This window comes from Macrotis lagotis, chromosome 5 (genome assembly GCF_037893015.1).
Source record: "Macrotis lagotis isolate mMagLag1 chromosome 5, bilby.v1.9.chrom.fasta, whole genome shotgun sequence".
In the NCBI taxonomy this organism is placed as follows: domain Eukaryota; kingdom Metazoa; phylum Chordata; class Mammalia; order Peramelemorphia; family Peramelidae; genus Macrotis; species Macrotis lagotis.
This window is the reverse complement of record NC_133662.1, coordinates 166,158,624-166,181,629: the sequence shown is the minus strand read 5'-3', so window position 1 is coordinate 166,181,629 and position 23,006 is coordinate 166,158,624. Positions and strand designations below refer to the sequence as shown.

Sequence of the window (23,006 nt, the reverse complement as noted above, 5' to 3'; positions counted from 1 at the left end):
CCTTCATTGACTTCTTGGGACCTAACTTATATTAGAAGAGCTGAGGGACAATTAAAAAAAGACCAAAAAATGCAAATAATAGGAAGGAGAAAGCAAAGGAAAGGGTTCAGTTATTCTAAAACAACTCAAGAACTGATAGAAATAAATTCCTTAAGAATAGGAATTGTTTTTATTTTCTCTTTGTAATTCTTGGAACAGTTTTTGGCATATTGACAACAGCCAACAGTAATATGCAATAATGTTTGTTATGATTATTTGTTAATAATTCATGATATGAATATGTTCATAAAATGTTTTACTTCCTGGGTTTTCCCTAGAAAATATCACAGTGATTTTTTTAAAGTTTTAGTCATGAGCTAAATTTGTAAGCACCTACATTTGTAAATATTAGATTTGTGAAGCCAAAAAATTATGGAAGGATAGCTTCAACTCAACTAAAACAGTGTCGAATTCTGTGATAGTACTGTCTCCCCGAAATTAGCAACTCAACGTCTAAAATTCTTCTCCAATCAACCATGGCAAAAGGATTCTTAGACTTTCTCAAATGGAACATTCTCTCACGAGTAAAATATCATCGCTTCAGATTTTTGGCTTCATGACATATTGTGCTTGGCCTTCCTGTCCCCCCATATTTCCTTGCTTGTTATTTGCCATCACCCCTCACCCTCCTTGGAAGAGAAGAAAGGAGAGGAAAAGAAAAAAGTACAAGCTGTTCCTTTTCCTTTACCCTCAAACCACTGGACTCTATTCCCCCATTCCAATAACTGAAGAACATTTCTGGGCAGCTGCAAGAGTAGGTGCCAAAGCCCATCTTTCCATTTGGAATTCTGAACCAAAGGAATGTTGATATATGAATCCTTTTAAATAATAATAACAACAATAATAATAATATTTATATAGTGCTTTAAGATTTAGAAATTGCTTTGCGTATATTCTCATATTCTCTCAACAACTCTGTGGGGGTATTGTTCTTATTGTGCTCACTTTACAGATGAGGAAACTGAGGTTAAGAGAGGTTGTGTTTTGTCCAAGGTCACAGCTAGCTAGCAACTGTCTGAAGGAGAATTTGAATGCAGGTCCTCCTGACCCCAAGTCTAGCACTATAGTTTGTATGCTTATATTTTTGCCTTATTTGTCTAATATTTTAAGACAGCAACTTCTCAGGAAAAGTCATATAGAATCATTGAATGTTAATGCTGGATGCTGATCGAAGGGAGCAGAACCAAGAGAATGATGTGCACATTAGCAACAACATTATGAGATGATCAACCTTGATGGAAGCAGCTCCTCTCAGCAGTTCAGAGACCTAGGACAACCCTATTAGACAGGCTATGGACAATGTCATCCCCATCCAGAAGAAGGAAAAAAGTCCTTCAGAATCTGATGAACCACTTTAAAAAAATTATCTCTTATGTATGTATCTCTTTCCCTTAATCCTAATTCCTCATACCAAAAAGATTAATCTGTAATCAAAAATATATATACAATGTTAACCTAGTTGTTTGCCACTGAGGGAAGGGGGTAGGAAGGGAGGGTGGAAAGAAATTTTGTAACTTAAAATATACATATGCATCTGGATAAATGTTGAAAAAACTTTCATAACACGTATTTAGAAAAATAAAATATCAATTAAAAAGAATGTTAATGCTAGAAAGAATGCTCTAACATATACACAGAGTTATGATATGGTGCTTTTGATTGGTACTGAGAGGTCAAATAACTTGGCCAAGGTCACAAAGTCAATATGAATTAGAGGACTCAAACCCATATCTTCCTGATAAGGCTGGTTTTCTATTCATTATATCATCCTATGTCAGGAAAGTGCAATCACAACTTTCTTGAGGGCAATCAACTAAATTATCTGCCCTATAATAAATAGATAATGCAAAGTATTTTCTATATTCCCACCTGGACAAATTTTCAATACAAGGTACCAAGAAGGCTAATTATAGGTGCACCACCATCACTGCTCTCAGAATTATTAAAAATAAATTTTAGGGGCAGCTAGGTGGCGCAGTGGATAGAGTACCAGCCCTGGAGTCAGGAGTACCTGAGTTCAAATCTGACCTCAGACACTTAATAATTACCTAGCCGTGTGGCCTTGGGCAAGCCACTTAACCCCATTGCCTTGCAAAAAATGAATAAATAAACCTAAAAAAAATAAATTTTAAAAGCACCTATTTTACACTGGGCATGATGTTAAAAACTATGCAGAACAAATTAGTCAATCAAGCTGTGTCCATCTTTCCTAGAAGAAGAGAACACTTCCCTACCCATCTTCAGATATGGACTTTGAGCTTTGTTCTTCCTTGGATGACAATAAACTACAATGTCCTTAATAGGTCTTTATCTTTTACATGATCTTAACCAATAGTATGCATCTGTGAAGTCATTAGACTAGATAAAGGGCATACAATGTAGGGTTTTAAAACAATTTTTTCCTATGCATTCAAACCTAGGACCTTGGCCCCATTAGAACCATGCTTTAACCATACATTTAACCTTGATTTAACTAAGGGAGCAGACTGGTTATGGACAAATAAACAGAAGACATATAGATAAAATATGAAAAAATATGAAGAAGCCATGAGAAATTATTTCTAACATACAGGTTAATACCTGTATGTTAGTGCAAGTATATTTGAGGAGTAAAAAGTAAGCATGTTACTCATGACTCCCCAACTCCCCACTCCCACCCCAAGATAGCAGGTTGTAGAGCTGAGGCTAAATTTTAGGAAATAGGATTAATACAAATAGAAGATAGTTATGTGACTACATCCTCATTGCTAATTCAAGAAATATGTGAGCTGTCCCTCTTCCTGTCACAAAAAAATATGCATTTCCACCATTACTAAGAAAAAGATTCTACTGACAAATATTGTTACCTTAAAGCATTATATAAATGTGATGATTATTTTAAAAACTAAGCCTCTTGCTCCCTACTCAACATTAATCATATCTAAATTATTAATGCTTAGTCATTTTTTCACTTAAAACCCTCCTGATAACTTCTGCTACAATATTTCATACATCCAAAGACCTAATAGAAGATATCCATAGAATAAAATAAATATTAATCAAACAAAACAAAAAGAGGCTGCATGGAAAAGTAATTTGAGAACCTGACACAGAATAGGGAAGATCTGGGTTCCAGTTCCTCACTTACTGATGATGTGACCCTGGGTAAAGCCAGGTAACACTATAAGACTATCAATTATAGGAAAGGTGGGGATTCACATTAATAGAGGGAATTTCCCCATCAACAAACTCCCCACATTAATGAAATTACAAGTCTTTACAACAAAGAGTGTTCTGAAGAAAAAAACATCACAAATGATGTTTCCATTTAGTAAATAGAAAAATGGAGGGAAAAAGAAGTTAAGCAAATCAATCACGAGCAACAAGGAAGTATTTAAAACAGTCACTCTAATTGATTTGGTTCTTTGTAACACTTTTTAAAAAAAATATCAATGATGTTAGAATGATTAGTAAATGTTCATCTTCATCTTGCACCCAAACAAGTTTGCAATGAAACAACAACAAACAAAAATTAGACCCTGAAACCAGTTTCCTAATATGCTCCTTTTCAAAGTTGTTCTGCAAATCCATTCACTCTTGCCCATGAAGCCACTTGAAATCTGGTACCTTGAAACAAGAGGTCCAAGACGCGATTTAATGTCCAGATACAATCTAACCCTAGCATATATGTACTTTTTAAATTATACCAACTCCTCTGGGAATACTAGTTCCCTCTTCCTACAGAGTTAAACTGACAACTAAAATGAACATTTCCTGAAACTTGTGTCTTTCCTTTCACCAAAATGAAAGTGCACCGTCCTTGCTGTGTGCTTGCCACATCATTACTGGACTAGCACCATGTGACGTTGGTACAGTCATTAATGAGGACACCAGGCTGCTGAAACAAACAAAGCAATATTTTTTCTTCTTTACACAAAAGAAAACTGAGATCAGGAGTCGAAATAACTTGCTTAAGATTACAAAGCAAATCAATGACAAGGTCCTTCTTCCTGGGCTCATATCAGTGAATTAAGTTGCTTTTGCAAAATCTTCCTTTCCTCTGGGAAAGAGCTTGTTCAAAATATTTCATTGAAACTGCCAAAAGTTACTGTATTTATACTATAACATAACAGGTAGCTGCCATATGTTCATGATAACTTCAGATCATTCTGTATCATATCTCATCACTGTGCACGGTTGGCCAAATAGAGAGACTTAGGTGATTCTGGAATATTTCTGGGGATTTTCATAGGGAGAGCTGTGTTCAAAAAAATATTTTGTTGGGAGCAGTAAGTCCATCATTATTGCACTAAGAAAAGGGTATCCTTCTTGCCCTCTGACTCAGCTGATTATTATTCCAAAAGTGAATTTCCATTGCACTTAGTTCAGACTTAACACTTGAACATAGTAATACTCTTGCCAACAGACTTTGCAAAATATGCCTCAAGCCATATGGAAAAAGAAAGTGAATCTCTATAAGCACTAGAGTTGCAATATGCTTGTAAATAACATGCACACACACATACAAATACATATACACATAGATTCCCTCCCCCTCAAAACAAAAAAGAGGAGAAAAAAAGAAAAGAAAAAGAGAGGGGAGGGAAAAAATAGGAGTACCTACTTGGACAGAAGAATCTCCCTCACAGCCTGTCTGTCTTCTTTATACTATAGAATAAGCAGGAGGAAGGACTATTAACCTTTCTAGTCCATTAAACAGCTTCTGTGCATGTGCCCTTGGATTCTCTGTTTTGGTGAAATCTGCTCTGTGGTAATACACAGGAGGTTGTTATGACCAAGAAATTAGGAAATGCAACGCCTCAAAAATGAAGAACTAGCACCACCATTTGACTAGAACTGGAAAAATCTTTTTGAAAAATGAAGGCCTGCCTTTTTCTTCATGCTAGGTCAGATTTTTTAACTTTCTGAGTACTTCATCTGGGATAGAGGTTTGACAAAAAGTGGAGTGTGTGTCATTAATCTTCCAACAAAGACTCCAACATAGTCCAGTTGATGTGTTTTCTGCCTATAATAAGGCATAAAGTCTTGACAGAGATGAATCTAACTAGGAAGAAGTATTTGTTCAGCGCATAAATTTTGGTTAGTCTAAATTAGTTGCTGCTAAAAAAGCCATATGAAAACTCTCATATGAAAAGGATTCCAGTCATCTTGTTCACCTATTCCTTCAACCCCTTTCCCTTCTTGACACTAAATAATTGGGTTCTTGACTATAGTCAGTCTAGACTAGTTTAGCTTCTCCATGACTCTTAGACCCTTCCTCTGTCATATGATCTTCCTATAAACTGTGTGAATTTCCTGCAATGACTTAAGTTTCTTTCTGACCCAGGAGATAAACATTCTGAAGTAGAAAATGAGCTAGTAAAAGGACCTGGAAATTTAAAGAGCTTTTGAAACCTATGTGTAATTTAAGAGCTTATATATTAAAACTATGCTGATGAACTTTGTTCTGCTGTAAAAAATATTAAGGAGTTTTTGGGAAGGGAGAGGAGTACCTAGAAGGAAAAGCATCTCTCATGTCTACTTTCCTAGACAAGTTGCCATTTATTAAATGAATAGGTTCCTTAGAATGGGAAAAATCAAAACAAACAGAACAGTCAGAAACAGAGAAAGAAAAGACAGATCTGGATAAGGATGGATAGACAGAGACAGAGAGGTTGAGAAAACAGAGAGAAAACAAGAGAAAAGGAAGGAAGGAAGGAAGGAAGGAAGGAAGGAAGGAAGGAAGGAAAGGAAGGAAGGAAGGAAGGAAGGAAGGGAGGGAGGGAGGGAGGGAGGGAGGAAGGAAGGGAGGGAGGGAGGGAGGGAGGGAGGAGGAAGCAAGAAGAAAGAAGGAAAGAAGGTAAGAAAGGGAGGAAAGAGGAAAGGAAATAAAAAGAGAAGGAAGAAGGAAGAGGGAAGGAAGGAAGGAAGAAAAGAAAAGAGGGAGGAAGGAAAGAAAACAAAATGAAAGTAAGGTAAGGATAATGGAAGTGAGGCATGAGGAAAGAAGAGAGGGAAGATAGAAGGAAAGGAGGACAGGAAAGGAGGAGAGAAGAGAAGGAAGCAGGGAGGAAAGAGGAAAGGAAGGAGGAAAGGAGGAAGGGAGGGAGGATGATAGAGAGGAAAGGAGAGAAGGAAGATGGAAGGAAGAGAGAGAAGGGAGGAAAGGCAGGAGGAAGGATAGGAGAGAAGAAGGGAGGAAGGAAAAAAAGAAAAGCCAGAGGTGCTGCCCAAGTTTGAAAGTTATAGGATTCAAAGGGAAGCCCTCCTTTTTCATAATTTTGAGATTAATGACATGTGAGAGATAAGTTATCCAATAAATAAGTTCTTTGAATAGAAGTTCAAGAAGAATAACAATAAAACCTTTTGTATAATCATCAAATTACTCAGATATATAAGTTGCAAGAACTAGTGAGTCAAACCATGTGGTGATTTCTGTCTTGTCACTGCCATATCTTTTGAGTAACTCATATGTCTCAATATATGGCTACCAGCACATAAGTATATGATTAAAGGTACAAAAGTACTTTATCAAACTGGGGTTCCTATAGGAAGTACTATGAATCACTGTGAAGTTAGAATAGTTGACATTTATTTTACATATTCATCTCATTGGATCCTCCCAAGAGCCTTATGAGATGGATAGCAAAAGTATCATTTCCCCATTTTACACATGATGACATGCAGCCTAAAGGAGGGCAAATAATTTGTCCAAAATAACACAGCTACTAAATTGCAAAACTTAAATTCAAACTCTGATTTTTTTTGGTTTAGCCCAAGATTAGTTTCATTATACCGCCCTATGCACCCTATCAAGAAAACAAAATTCACAATGACTATAATCTAGAGGAAAACAAAATTTAAAAGTATTAGAACTTGGATTAATGCACTGAGCAATCTTGACTACAGAGAATTGATGACAAGAAACTCCTTATTCCTCTGAATAGAGAGGTGGTAGGCTACAGGTGAAGAATAAGGCATATACTGTCAAGACACGATCAATGCATTCATTGGTTTGGTTGTTTAACTGTACTGCTTTGTTGCAAGAGAAGATTCTGTCATTGGCAGAATGGTCCTGAGAAACGATGGCTATACCCCAAAAACAGATCTTAACAAGAAAAATAAATCAGAGAAATGAGGCAATTTATTTGGGTCATTCAAGCAGAAATCTACATTTATGACTTATCCAGTCTGAAGAAATTTTTTTCCATCTCATGCTCAGATAATGATAGGATTTTAAGCTTGAATTCCATATCATCTCTTTCTGGTTCTAATCATTGAGATCTATCAATAAGAACCTTTAAAAAATTACCTTAACTTGGTCATAGTACCCAAGTAAGCCTGGGTTTCTTTTCTCATTAAAAGACACATTTAAGATAAAGCTCTGCTCTCCAATTATATTCATTCACCAGCCTAGGGAGTTTCTTAAACTGAATGCCATTCTCATGTATAAGATCTAAGCCCAGAAAGTCAGAACATTATAGTTTTGTCCAGTCTCTGGGTATAAATTATTGAAATCATATAATCATAAGTCAACACTCAGAATGTACTTACCTTTCAGTCTCATTCACTCAAAACTTGAAGTACTTGTAGAGCAGCCAGCTAAAGACAATTGAAGTCTCAAAAAAAATGTATAGCTTTACTTTGGTAGCCCAGTCAACAAGAAAATATTGAGGAAGAAAAAACAACAAATTAGGGAAAAGTTCATATTTCACATAAATTTGAAGAGTCTACCCAAATCTCACTGTGTAAATCACAAATGCTTGCACAAGGAAGCACTTAATAATTTTTTCATATTCTATATGTAAAAGGAGATATTAAATTGAAGTTGTAAATATTCTAAGGTGTATACATGTGTGTGCATTTTAAGAATTCTACCCAGAGAATAAGAACCTGCTTTCTGGATGACTGGTTTGTCAAAACAAGTAAAATACATGAGTGATTAAAGCATTTCAAAAGAAGAAAAGGTGTTAATATTTTACTTTGTCTTCAGAAGCACCTTGGACATACTATGAATAAAGACAGTGGATGAATAACTGTCTTCCAGGTTCTTTAAGGTACACTCCTACAAATATTTTTTGCAGTGTGAAAGCAGAAGGGTACAATAATCTGGAGCTTTCTCCTCAATGCTCTGCTGTGAGCATGATTTTTCAGACTACAAATAAGGGATGGTGCTATTTCTAAGGAGTCTCAACACAAAACTCCTAACAGAAAGCTACTTGAAAACAAGGACTGGTTTTCCTATGGTCTTTGTATTCTGAGTCTACCATAAAACCTGATATATAGTAGGTTTTAATAAATACTTGATGGATTGCATAAAAAATGACCTGAGAATTATTTTTAAATCATACAAAGAATTGAGTTTGATCAAATCACAGGTCCCTTTAAAGGTGTCAAAAAGCTAAAGTTTAATGTCCTAACTAGGTGAGAACACTTCTCTATTGAATCAATCGATCATGTATTTTAGACAAAGAGAAGTTTGAGCAACTAGAGATACCTTGCAAAGGAATTATATACCAATTAGCTGAGGAAATTGTCATGTGTGGATAATCTATAAAATATCAAACTATTTGGACTTGAGGTTATTTGAGGAAATTGAAAAGGGAAAACAATCCATCAAAAGAAAGAATTCATGGAGAAGGGGGAAGCAGAGCCCTGATCTTGGTTTTCTTCTCAGTCTCCTCTCCTCCTCCCCACTTTTAGCCAGAGAAAAACCTCTCAAATTTAGGAGGAACAAATTGGAAGCCAAGGACAGACAAGACTTAGATTTGGGGTTCTATAAAGAACACAACAGAAAAATGTAAACAATACCCAACAGGAACATTTTTATGATGCCAGCAAGAGATTTTGTCAGAACCTGCATTCTCCTTTGCCACACATTGCTTCTAAGCTTGAATTCATTTTCCCCTAGACTTTATAAGTATTTACTGGAGAATGTCACATACCTTTTCTGGGCATGCTTTGTACCACTCTCCTACTGTAATAAATACTCCTTTTTAAAAACTAATTGACTAATTAACAGATTGATAACATAATTTTGGCAGGAAGCCCACTAATAAGGATTCATAAGCATTAGAAAGATATCTTCCCCAGGATTAGTCCTAAAGTCTTAGGAAACAGTTATACTCTTTGGACCTGATTTATCAATATAAGTGAGAATTGGGATAAAGACCCTCAGAAACTATGAGACAACCAAAAGAAAAACCCCACAATACTTAAAGAGTTATACAGTCTAGTCAAGATATAAGACTACTACATAAAATAATTAAAGAATGGTACATGAGTAAAGTAAGATAAATAATGTAAAGTATTTGATATTGCTAATAACCATGACAAAAAGGGATAATTTGTAATTATAGGATAATTTGAATGGAGGTTACAACAGGTTATCTGTTCATGATTTCATTTAATAATAAACCTTGCTTAAGCATTATATAAATCAGTATGGTATAGTAGAGAAAAATCTTAATTAAGAGTTACAAGAACAGGCTTCAAGTCATTGGCTCTGCCACTGATACGCTGTTTGACCTTTCTGGACCTCAATTTCTTCATCTGTAAAATTGAGGGTTGTCCTCATTGGCCTCTAACATTGTATTCAGCTTTAAAATTTTATCTTGAGAAGGAATAAATGTAATTTGTCTAGTGGCTGCAATAGAGTATCTATTCACTATGTCATTGTATTAAAACCTTTGCTTAAACATTGTATAAATCAGCAAATTAAATAGAAATTTATATGATATAACCTTCTGTTGATAGCATTATTTTCAACCTTAGGTAAAATAAACATTTCAAGTTTGTGCAAGATTTTCTCACAACCTTGTTGTAAGAAAGTGAATGCATTTTTTATTCTTCCATTTTTCAAAAGAGAAAACATGTACAAAGAAATTAAGCAATTTGCCCATAATTACATAGTAAGTATCCAAGGTAGTATTTTAATTCAAAAATTATATCTGAAGAACATATTATATGTATGGTTAAAATCCTAGGCATTAAAATGTGCAAAATTAAAAGAAAAAATTCTCTGCCCTGAAGGAGAGTCTTTTCTAGTGTAGTTCAAGATGGAATAAATAATAAAGTGACTTTTAATGACACCAATCAAATCAATAAAAAAGAGATAAACCAAATTACCAAGATCAACAAGAAAAAGAAGAGAAGGTATATTCAAAATAAATAGGGAAGAAATAAAGGGAATTATTGCTCATTTGGTTAATTAACAATAACATATGAGAGAAGACAAGTAAGAGTAGGAGGAGGAGATGAAGACAATGAAGAAGAAAAAGTAGAAGAAAGAAAAGGAGGACAATAAGGAGGAGTAGGAGATGAAGAAGAGGAGGAGGAGGAGAGAGGAGGGAGGAAGGGAAGGAGGAAAGGAAGAAAGAAGGAAGACAAGTAGGCAGGAAGAAGGTAGGAAGGCAGGGAGGCAAGAAGGCAGGCAGGGAGGGAGGCAGGGAAGGAGAGAGGAAGGAAAAAGATGACCACAAAGTAATTGCAGATGGGAAAGCACTAACCCATGAAAACTTCCTTCAGAAAGTAGGATTTATTGAAAGAAGCAAGGAAATTCAGGAGACCAAGTTTAGAAAAGAGAGCATTCTAGGCTTAGGGTCAACAAAAATGTTCAGCAATAGAAGACAGAATATTCTGTGTTCAAGGAATAGAAAGTAGGTTGGTGTTGCTGGATGGGAAGGAGAATAGAGTATATTCTTACAGAAAGACAAGGGATAAGGTTGTAAAGACTTTAATTGGATTTTGCTTTACATCCTAAAAGTAACAAGGAATCTCGAGTTTATTGAATCTGATAGGGCTATTATTTGAACAGACTTTAATTATATGTAGAAAACTCAAAATGTTAATGAAACAGATGAATATTTTTGAAGCTATAAATGTCATACTTAGAAAACAGGAAATACAAACTCTAAACCATTGGTCCTCTAAAAGAGAAATAAAAATAAACCATAAATTGAAGGGAAAAACCTGGTCCACATGAATTTGCAAATGCATGCTGGGATAACAAAAAAATTCTATAAACTGGTTATAAAAGTAAAGAATGAAGGCACTTAGCCAAATTCCTTCTATGACACAGATATGATTCTCTGACCCAAACCAGAGAGATATAAAACACTCAGAGAAAATTGTTGACAATATCAGTTACTAGTGGTGAAATTAGTAAGCAAAGAATTAGTAGAGAGGTCATAGCAAAATATTATAAAATTATTTATTATATACAAAAGTATTTATATTCTAGGAATTATATACCAGAATGTTTCAAGAAAACATTAGCATTGAATTATATTAATTAAAAAACATTTTTTTAAAAAAATACATGATAGGGATGGCTAGGTGGCGCAGTGGATAGAGCACCGGCCCTGGAGTCAGGAGTACCTGAGTTCAAATCCAGTCTCAGACACTTAATAATTACCTAGCTGTATGGCCTTGGGCAAGCCACTTAACCCCATTGCTTTGCAAAAAACCTAAAAAAAATACATGATAATATTAATGGATGCAGGAAAAGCCTTTGACAAAATAAAGTACCAATTTGTGAGTGTTTTTTTAATGTTAAAAAGAGCAATCAAAAAAACCCTTACCTTATTAGAACAAATTATCTACCTAAAACCAAGTTTTTGCATTACATGAAGCAGTGAAATATTGGAAACTTTCTCAATAATTTCAAGGATAAAAGGAGAATATCCTCTGTCTAATATTTAACAGTGCTCAGAATACTAGCTATAGCTCTTTTTAAACTCCAATTTCATTACACACTATTCAATACATTATTTTGTGAGGATTAGAAATTTGATTTCATCTGATTAGAAAGCTCCCAACAATAACTCCTATACCAAGCTGCCTTTTAATTTATTATAACACATAACCAAGTTCACCATTTCATTGGCATATAATTTGATATAGTAATTTCTAGTGATTTTCTTTATTCCATTTCCATCCATTTTGGCTTTGTTATTGGTTTTGTTTTTTTGGAGGTGATGGGAGTTGTGACTTGCCAGGGTCACACATCTAATCAGTGTCTGAGTCAAATTTGAACTCCTGATTCCAGGGTCAGTTCTATCCATTGCTCCACCTAGCTGCCCTTCAGTCCAGTATGAGAAGTAGTATGTTATAATGGATGGTGTTTGTTCTTCTTTCTCGAAGACCATGACATCAGGGAGGTCATGCAATGACAAACACGGGAATTGCATTTGAGCAAAGTGGGGAGAGGTACTGTCACCAGCCAGAGACAGAAAATTATATCTGTGTCATAGCAGGAATTTGGGAAAGTGCCTTCATTCTTTACTTTTTATAACCAGTTTATAGAATTTTTTGTTATCCCAGCATGCATTTGCAAATTCATGTGGACCAGGTTTTTCTCTTCTATTTATGGTTTATTTTATTTCTCTTTTAGAGGACCAATGGCTTAGAGTCTGTATTTCCTGTTTTCTAAATATGACATTTTCTTCCAGAGTCATCTGAGTACAGTGGTCAGATATGAATCAGAACCACTGGAGATGGCCCTAAATATGAAGTAATCAGGGTCAAGCGACTTGCCCAATATCATACAGCTGGTAAATGTCAAGTTCAGATTTGAACTCAGGTCCTTCTGACTCCAAAACCAGTGTTCCATCCACTGTTCCACCTAGTTGTCCCATGGTGTAATGGATAACTCTCAGGAAAACCTGGATTCAAGTCCTGTCACTAACTGGCCAAGTTATTAAATTTTTCAAAGACAAGTTGCCAATCTGCCTTGATGAGGGACAGATACTCCTATGACAAAATCACAAATCTCCACCAAAAAAGAAGATTCTGCATTTCTACATCATAAAATAGTTCTGTCTTTACTTGCCAAAAATAATATCCTTAACTTGTTATCGAAGACCAAAAGTTAATTATTTTAAAATGTCATAGTTAAAATGTTATATTAATGTCATATTTTTACCATTTTGTGAATTTCTGTATGCAAAATTGTATAATTACATTTAATCTTGTTGTCACCAATTAACAAGATGATAACTTTTGCATCTAATTTCCAACTGAAACGTAATAGGCAGCTTTACACTTATTGTTACTATATTTAAGTACTTCAGTCCCTGGAAAATATGGATAAAGATTTTGATTTTTCTTTGATCTTTTAGATATCAATACTTGACAAAGCTTGCTACCCTACATGAAAGATCAAAAAGAAATTTTAGTCACAGGATAGCATCAAGATACATGAAACAATGTTAATGAAGATTAAACCTGAACAGTGAGATCAGGACCAGCTTTATGCTTGATTTTATTGGCATAGGGAATGCCCATTTGGGAAACCTCCCTCTACATTGGTAGCTTCTCTGTAATTCATCCTCTTAGATATTGAGAGATTGTCAGTCAATAAATAAGCACTTATTAAGCATCTATCTATACCAAACATTGGGCTAAGTGCTGGCAAGTGACTTGTTTAGGGTCACATGGTCAATCTGTCAGAATTTGTCAGAGATGATGGCTGAAGGAAGATCTTCCTGTGTTCCCATATTGGAAGCTAGGGACACAGAAAATGGATTTCTGGTCTAGAGTCAGGGAGACCTGAATTCAAATTGGACATCAGATACTTGCTAGTTATAGGACCCTGAACAAGCCATTTAACTCTCCACCTCAGTTTCCTCAACTGTAAAATGGGCGTAATAATTTTACCTACCTCCCAGGGTTAGTATGAGGATCAGGTGAGATAATATTATAAAGTACTTAACATAGTACCTGTCACATAGTTGGTACTATATAAAAATTCATTCCCTCCAAATCCCTTTACAAGGCTAGTCTCTGACCACAGTGTCTTGGTCATGATGCTTTTCAAATTCACTGATATGGATTACATCCCAGTCCCAAAGCCCATCCATTACTAGGAAAGTCTTTTCCTCATGACTGGAGATCAATGCTATGTGTCCAGTGTTAGAGGAAGAGTGCAGCTGGAAAGTGACAGAGACACAAATGCAGAGAGATAAAGTCACAGAGAAATAGAGACAAAGACAGAGAGACACAGAAGCACAGAGAGATCGAGACAGAGATAGAAGCAGGGCACAGAGACAGAGACAAAGACACAGAGACACACAGAGACAGAGACAGAGACAGAGACACAGAAACAGACCCAGAGATAGATAAAAACAGACACAGAGAGACAGGTAGAAAAAGAGAGAGAGAGAGAGAGAGAGAGAGAGAGAGAGAGAGAGAGAGAGAGAGAGAGAAACTTGTCAGTTCTCTCTAAGCTTCAGACCTGCAGTCACTGGGGGAAGGGGTGGAAGACTTCTTGTTTTTTGCCTTCCTTAGTATCTCCAGAGTATGTGACATATAATAGAGGTTTAATAAATGCATATTTACTGACTGATGATCGAATATGTTACAGCTGTTATTCAGCTTTGTGAAAAATGATATAACCCTATACTATATGTACTCTTAATGGGGTTTAACATAGGATTATGGAACCAAAACTCATACTTCAAATTAGGGTTAAGCAAATAGAGAGGATTGAGAGAAGAGAAGAGAAGCAATATACCTAAAGATGAAAAACAGATTAACATACCCAGGAAACAGCAGGTGTTGATTCTTTTAACTCTAGGTTACTTTTAATTGTTATAGTTTTTTTGTTTAATTGAATTTTTAATTGCCTCAAGTATAATATTGATATGGTTGAGTAGTAGTCGAACCATAGCTTCTTACTGTGTGACTTGGACAAGTCACTTACTTTCCTTGGATCTCAATATCTTCAACTGTAAAAAAAGAAGATAGTGAAACAAGGTATACTATAAATTGTCCTCTGAAGTCCCTTACTTCCAGCCCAATTCAAAGACTTTGGGATTCTATAGTAGGAAATGCCCTTGAAGATATGAAAACTCCTAAAGTTTCTCTGCCTGGGTGAAGGTATCTAAATCCTATTCTTCACAAAGAGGCAAAGTCACTCCAGACTTTATAACAACAATCTGCCTTAACTGCTCACCCATTCCCATCTCTGTGACCTGACCCCAGCATTGTAGGTTATCCTGACCTTACCTTTGGACAATGACCCTCAGCAAGCCCTGGCACTGGCTTTTGATCCATGACTTCCTGTGCCAATACTGCCTGTCCTTGGTCTGTTCAAACAGTATATTCACCCTTGGTTCATCCATCTGGATAATGACCCTATACTGGCCTTTGACTCTTAAGAACTGGAACAGAACTATGCTCCTTCTAGGGCTCTAGCAAAGCATTCCCAACTGCTGATCCTGGGGCATCTGCCCTTGACTTTTGGCTGTTCTCCAGTGCCTGTTTGCCACACAGTCCACTAACCAACACATTGACCTCATGTGAGATGGAAGCAAAAACCTTAGACTGCCCCTAGATCCTAGAGTGTCATTCCTACCCTTTCTTCAAATTTTATCAACTAAAGATTACACAGGGCTCTTTACTTTGAAATAAAAACTTTGTCTGCAGCATTGATGGATTCTCCAATCTCAGAAGAAATTGCTGTAAAGACCTACAGAATGAACAGAGACCTGGAATCAGCCTGAATTATAACCACCCACTAAACCATTCAAACTAGGGCCATCAGAAAAGTCAAAGCTAGAGGAAGGACTGTTCCTTGAGAATTTTGCAGTCTCTGTTTACTTAGGCACAAAAAATATTCTTCCTTTCAACTAGCAAAAGAGACTTTTAAGTTATACAACATTGGGGATGAAGAGAGAAAAGCTTTTTTTCCCCCAAAGAAGTGAATTGTTGTAAAAAAATCCAAGCACAGCTTCCACTCTCCTTTATCCCCAAAGATTTATCATAAGATCAACAGAAAAAAATGGAATTCACAGGTCAGGTCTGATATGCAAAAATTCCTCACTGACAGAAAACTTTGAGTCTTAGAAACAGAGACCAGAAAGAAAAATGATCAATAAAGACCACATATGTTCTCAAATGTACATGAAAAGGACCTCTTATTTTCTCTTCCCCACTTATAGTATAACTAATCAAGAGAATGGAAAAGTTTTGCTACACCACCCTAAACAAACTGTTCAAATTAAACTTTACATTTATCCTTCCAAGTCTCTTTCTACCTTTTCACACTTCAGTGCATTAGAAAGCATTCATATTTTATCTAGTTTTCTTGCCTAGGACTGGATTTAGGCATGACTGAAAGTGTCACAATTGTGGCTCAAGTGATTGGAAGGTGATGTGACGAAGTCAGTCAAAGGCTAAGTAACTGAATTAGGGAACAAGATTGATGAAGATGTGCTAATTCTACTGATGCAGATATGGCAATAGGAGTACAAAGGGAAGTTTGAAACAAAGAGATGAGTCCATAGAAGAAAGGATGAATGATATATGACTACCATTAGCAAAAGACTCAAACTGAACTCAATGCTCAAAGTACACAAGTATCAAAGTTTCATGATATAGAATTCAAATTCTCTGTTGTGCAGACATGGGCAAGCCACAATCTTTCTGAGTCTGTTTCTTCAATTATAAAATGAGAGGGTTGGATTAGAAGATCCTAGAAGTTCTTTTCAACTCAAAATCCATGATACTGGGAGAATATACTTGTTGTTTGGGGTTTTTTTTTTTGCAAGGCAATAGGGTTAAGAGACTTGCCCAAGGTCACAGATAATTATTCATTGTCTGAATCAAAATTTGAACTCAGGTCCTCCTGATAACATGGCCAATGCTCTAACTACCATGTCATAATAATTGCTTATTGGCTCAATGACTACCAACAATTACATGAAAAAAGTAAAATTTATTTCAAATGTTTGTTTACTTTGTCCAAGCTCTCAATACCTTCATGCTGTTCTATTTGATTCTGGTTCCCCATCGCAGTGCTTCTAGTTAAATTGGTCTTCTTAAGGCATAAAGACATGGCCTTTACCTTTACCCTCATTTTTTTTTAGGTTTTCGCAAGGCAATGGGGTTAAGTGGCTTGCCCAAGGCCACACAGCTAGGTAATTATTAAGTGTCTGAGGTCAGATTTGAACTCAGGTCCTCCTGACTCCAGGGCCGGTGCTCTATCCACTGCACCACTTAGCTTCCCCAACTCTCACTCTTTTTCACCAAAATTTCCTATATTCTTTCCTCTTTCCGTGTCCTCTGAAAGATAAACAGCTAACCTGTCTGATTAATTAATGCATGATAATGTATTAATTATCCAAGGAAAATAACAATATTTATCATCAGTAGCAGTAATCAGAACAAGAATGACTGACCTTAATATAGTACTTTATACTTTACATACAAAATATGCCTTCTAGAAGGGAATTTCTGAAGTTCAAAAAAACCTGCCTCTACCCCAATGAATGGAAAGTTGAAGATGCCAGGGTAGAAAGGGCAAAGGTAAAGTTGATCTGGGCAAGGAAATGCAATTAAGACTTCAAGGGAATCATTCAAAGCATACTCAATGGGCAACTGGTCCTACTGCAAGCCTGGGTACTTTTGAAGCAATAAACAAATAGGTCATTGAGAGAGGAAAAGAGATGAAGGGGGAGGGAGATTTTTCACTAGTGAAACAAGGTATCCTATAAATTTCCACAGTCATATCAATGCCAATCTCATCTTTGTGTCTCTGTATCATGTCATTAGTACAGTTGCCAACCTAGCAAAGGATTAAGTGCAGACAACCATGTACAAAAATTCTCATGATTCACTCCAAAGCACTAATCCTAAGAACGTATGCCAAAAGGCAAAAAGCAAAGCTTACCTCATTGCAATATGTGATTTCATTTAGGGTCTCAGACCATTGGACCTCATAAATTCTGGAATTTATTGAATGGGTTGGCTTAGATTATTAAAAGAGGGGGGGAGAATTAGCCATGTTTATTCATCCTGCTTTTTCTCCATTTAAGCTGTTTACTGTTTTTGTAGCACACTTAGGCGGCCAGATCAGTTTCCCTCTTGATCTGTGGTCCTGTTCAACTTGTTTTTTAAACAGACAAGTGACCACAGAGCTGTTGACTTGAGATTTCCAATACCACAAGGCTTAAGGACAGGAAAGGGAGAGAACGTTCTGCAAAAGTCCTCACTGAGAGACAAGCAGAGTTAAATCCTTCTATCAAGAATGGTTTACATTATTCCACTTAAAGACTTTTAGAAAGTACCCATACACACATAATAACTCTGCAAAGTGGGCTACCCCATTTCATGGAGAGCCTGAACTATCCAAAAGCACCCAAAAATTAAGTGCCAAAACCAAGACTCAAACATTGGAGTTTAGACTCCAAGACCAAGGTTCTTTTTATTTACTACATCATGCTTATAGGTTACAATAGTCTTGGTATTCTAAGAGAACTCCCTCCACCTTTTCCCAGGGTAGTGATTTATTTCACAAAGAATATTCTTTCAACTATGATTTTTTTGTTTTCTTTCTATTTCTCCATTTATCTCATTTAATGCTTTGATTGTGACTCCTGTCAAAAGTCCTGAAAGTTTTACACCTGAATCCAAAAACATAACTGAAGGAAAATCATCTCAAGAGGCTAGAAAACCTAAATTAATAACTTCCCATTCAATAATAGTGTCAAAAGAACTGAACTATTAGAAATCAAATCATTTCAAAAGACCTGTGTTGATGCATGCAAGGCATTATGCTTAGCTTTGAAGGGGATATAAAGAAATATGATACAGTTCATACTCTCAATGACTTTACAGTCTAGTTGTTAGGCCTTACTCTTCAAAGTTTCCCTTTGCTATCCAGTGTTTTTCACTCCATTTTTTTCTCCATAGTTGTATATCACATATATACACACATGTCCATGCAAGAAACAAAAATAAAATGACAAATACTATCAAAGTCCATTCACCATTCTAGTTTATATGTGTGTTCCTGACTCCAGGGCCAGTGTTCTATCCACTTGGCCACCTAGCCACCCTTTAGTTTTTCTATATTAATGTACTATTTCCAGTGGTAGTAGTCATAGTAGTAGTGGTAATGATAGCAGTAATGGTAGTAGTAGGGGTAATGGTAGTGGTAGTAGTCATAGTCATAATCATCATAGTAATTGTGATTAACATATGATGATATTATATGAAATTATAATTACAATTTATTCAATCATTTTCAGTTATGTCTAACTCTTTGTGACCCCACTTGAGGTTTTCTTGGCCAGGATACTAGAATGGTTTGCTATTTCCTTCTCCAGCTCATTTTACAGATGAGGAACTGAGACATACAGGTTTAAGTGATTTACTCAAGATCACCCAGTTAAGTCTCTGAGACCAGATTTGAATTCAAGAAGATAACCCTTCCTGATTCTAGGTCTGACATGTTTTCTATTGTGCCACCAAGCTGTCCAATAATTATAAAAGCTGATATTTATATGGTATTCTAAGGATTACAAAGCACTTACAAAAGCTTATTTGATATACATTTCCCCCTTTTTTAAATTAAATTTGCTTTTTGATCTATTTAATATGGCCCTTTAAGAGACTACTTTTTTAGTGAAAAAGAAAAATCCCTGGGAGAATCTCAGCATCTGATAAAAATAATATTTTCAGTTAAAACAATACAGACACCAAAGAAGCCCTCCTCCATTTGCCAACTCTTCAGCAGAAATTAAATTACAAGTCCCATTCCCAGGATAGTTATATTATTGACAATGTGGGCACAGAAGTAAACAACCCCCCCCCCAAAAAAAAACCATGTTCATTTCAAGCTGCTGAGAATCACAGGCCAAAAGAAAAATAAAATCAATCAACCTTTGCCAAGTGGAAAAGAACAAAAAACAGCAGGGAAAGAAGTTCTGTATTCAGTTTTTTTTGAGAAAAGGTTTTAAACAATGGAGAATAAATACCATGTAATCACTGCAAAGCTTTACACATAGTCAAAGAAAACAATGAAAATGTAGACTAATCTATTGGGTATTCATTTATTCACCCAAGGAGCTACTGGACATCTTGAACTGCATTAACAAAAATGCTCTCACTTATCTGCCTTCATTTACAGTGACCCTCTCACCTAGAAGACCTTTGCAATGGCAGTAATATTTTTTCTTACATTTCAATTTAAAAAAAAACTCCCAAGAAAGCATTACAAACAAACCTTGGGAAACCCAATTTCCACTGGAACTAAAACAACAGTTGTTGGTATCTGCAGTAGAGTAAAATTTTTAATACTTGTATTCTCGGGGGCAGGGGGCAAGTAGGTGGTGCAGTGGATAGAGCACTGGCCCTGGAGTCAGGAGGACCTGAGTTCAAATCCAGTCTCAGATACTTAATAATAATTGCCTAGCTGTGTGACCTTGGGCAAGTCACTCTTAACCCCACTGTCTTAAATAAAAATTTAAAACAATACTTGTATTCTCACATAAGTTTTCATGAGGAAAATCCTTCAGTTAAATATAGATTTCCCTTCTATTTTCCCACAAGAATGTGTCAGCAGCAATAATTTATTTGTGGATCAATAGCTAAATTCTCATTTTCCTCCCCAAATTCAAAAAATTCTTCTCCCTTCCATTTTCTTTTCTATTTTCAGACTATTTTTAAATTTCCTTATGTGGGGGATATCTTGAATGAAGTGTACCTTGTGTTCACTTAGAGGTAACTAGGTGCCCCAGAAAAACTTTGAGAGAGAAAGATCTGAGTTCAAATAATGTCTCAGATCTTTATTAACTGTATGACCCTGGGCAAGTCACTTGAATTCTGTTTGCCTCTGTTTCCTCATCAGTAAAATGATGATAACAATAGTACCTACCTTCCAAGAGTATTATGAGGATCAAATGAGATATTAATTGTAAAACACTTAGCCCAAGTTCCAATAAATAGTAAGTGTTATATAAACATTAATTGTCAGAATTAATATGACTTGGTCATTTTTTATTTTTGACATCGTAGTAATAATATTTGACCTAAATAATAATCAGCTTCTATGCAACATGTTTTTTGAGGTGAGTCAAGTTGGGAATAAAATAAAGGAAAATCAGAGAGGCTTCCAAAAGGGATCTTCAGAGGTGTTGGTTTCTCTAAGAACAATTTGATGATTACCAAAAGACCACATAAAAACAAACACACAGACATATACACAGATACTCCTATTTCAAGTGCAATGTACTATTAAATAAACAGGAATGCTAAACTTCAGTATTTCCCAAGCTAGTGAAAAAAAGATTCCAGAAGGAAATGGAGGAAAGAAACCTGTGGGTTTCACTTCTTTCTAGTGACCCAAACAAAAAGCACAAGCAGAACTGCATAACCACAAGACAGACAAATATAAAACAGTTCATTATAAAAAAAAAAAAAGAAAAACAGTTTCATTAAAAAGTCAGTTCAGTTGGGCTTGAGTATCACTAACATAATAGGCACTTAAAGACTTGTTGAACTTGAGTGAGAAAAGATATCTGGATACTCAAATAGGATTAAAGGGAGGAGAGTGTGTATGGGCAAATGACTGAAGTAGAGAAATGTGTATGGGCAGACACATGTACACAGTCAAATATATAGATATAAATATAAAATTTCATAGGTATAGATATTCATATTTTCTTGGCTAGGGAAATAGTTGAGCAGGTAACAATATGGCTCTGTGTATGAGGGAAAAGAAGGAAATGACATCAGAACCACAAGAAGTCTGAATTTTTGATTATATATATCTGAACCAATATAGAGGACATGGAGATCAAAAAAATCAGGTAAACCCTTGAGAAGAACATTAAGTGATCTGTTATTATAGATCAACAAGATCAGTGCTGTCAAACTGAAATAGAAATAGGAGCCAGGAATGCATAAAAATCTATTCAAGTCAATATTAGCTTAGTTTTTAAGTGTAATATTATCTATATTTTACCATATTTTTTATTTTGTTAAATATTTCCCAATTACATTTTAATCTAGTTTGAGCCACACACTGAACTAAATGAACTCAAGATTGAGATGTCTTATCTCAAAGATATAAATTGCAATTGGTCTAATAGCCCCAAAATACTACACTCTTCTAATAATATATAATGAAACTCTTTCTTGCACAGTCAAAATCTGAACCTTTGAATTCAATAGTGGTTTGCTCATAGAGAAAGACTAACAAAGTGAAGGGTGGAATTGTGAGATTTGGATTGGGTATCTAAGGACAGTGCTGTAGTTCCATTTGTTTCCTACAGTTCTTTAAACTCTTAAGCTTAGAGAAAGCAACAAAATAAATGAGTGATTTGACTCAACTGTTTTCCAAGACTAATAATAACTAACATTTAAGAGAAGGAACAATGATATCCCCTTGAAAAGGACAAAGAAGACTCAAATGAAATAAAATTCAATAGGCATGAGAAAAGCTTGTTACTTGACATTTGGGGATTTACTGTAATGATTTTGTTCTTTAGAAGTTGGGAGAGTTGATTTTTGAAGTTTGCTGAACTTGAGATATCAGTGACAGATTTGGGAGTTTTTCCTGACATGGGAAATCTTGACTATGACACTTATTGGTTGTTTAACCATGGAGTCTCCATTTAATCATCTGTAAATGACTAAGACTAGATGACCTCTGATCCCCTTCCAGACTAGATCTAGGAATTTATGATCAAATGAGATAACATTTTGATATTGAGGATGTTTGTCCTCCTTTCTCAAAGAAGACTATGACATCATAAAGGTGATGCCATGACAAGCAAGTGAATTGGATTTGAATGAGGGGATGCTATGTTAAGTCACTTCACTTTCTCTTCAGAGCCATCTGGGTCCAGTGGCCAGATATGAATCAGGACAACTGAAGACAGCCCTTGATGTGAGGCAATCAGGCTTAAGTAACATATCCAAAATCACACAGCTAAGTTAGTGTCTGAGGTGGGATTTGAACTCAGGTCTTCCTGATTTCAGGAGTAGTGCTCTACCCACTGTACCATCTTACTGCTCTTAGATAAGATGCATATCACTTTGAAAATGTTAAAGTGTTTTATATAAATGCAAGCTATGGGGCAGCTAGGTGGCGTAGTGGAAAAACACTCACCCTGGAGTCAGGAGTGCCTGGGTTCAAATCCGGTCTCAGACACTTAATAGTTACCTAGCTGTGTGGCCTTGGGCAAGCCACTTAACCC

At 35.8% G+C, this 23,006-nt stretch overlaps 1 protein-coding gene across 6 annotated transcripts in view; it reads right to left on the bottom strand.

The window, feature by feature from the left end:
• Positions 1 to 23,006, bottom strand: part of LOC141488096 (estrogen receptor-like) — a 432,648-nt gene that overhangs the window by 379,196 nt on the left and 30,446 nt on the right. For 2 of the 6 annotated variants that reach the window (XM_074187836.1, XM_074187838.1), the window contains exon 1: positions 4,643 to 4,921. The exons of 1 other annotated variant lie outside the window; for it this stretch is intronic. Coding sequence is in view for 1 of the 5 variants with exons in the window: in XM_074187840.1 (XP_074043941.1) it covers positions 3,646 to 3,703 (58 nt within the window). In the remaining 4 variants the exon portion in view is untranslated. Of the gene's footprint in view, positions 1 to 3,645; positions 4,614 to 4,642; positions 4,922 to 23,006 lie in introns of those variants that run through there. 3 more of the 6 variants (XM_074187842.1, XM_074187843.1, XM_074187840.1) reach the window with 3 other exon arrangements.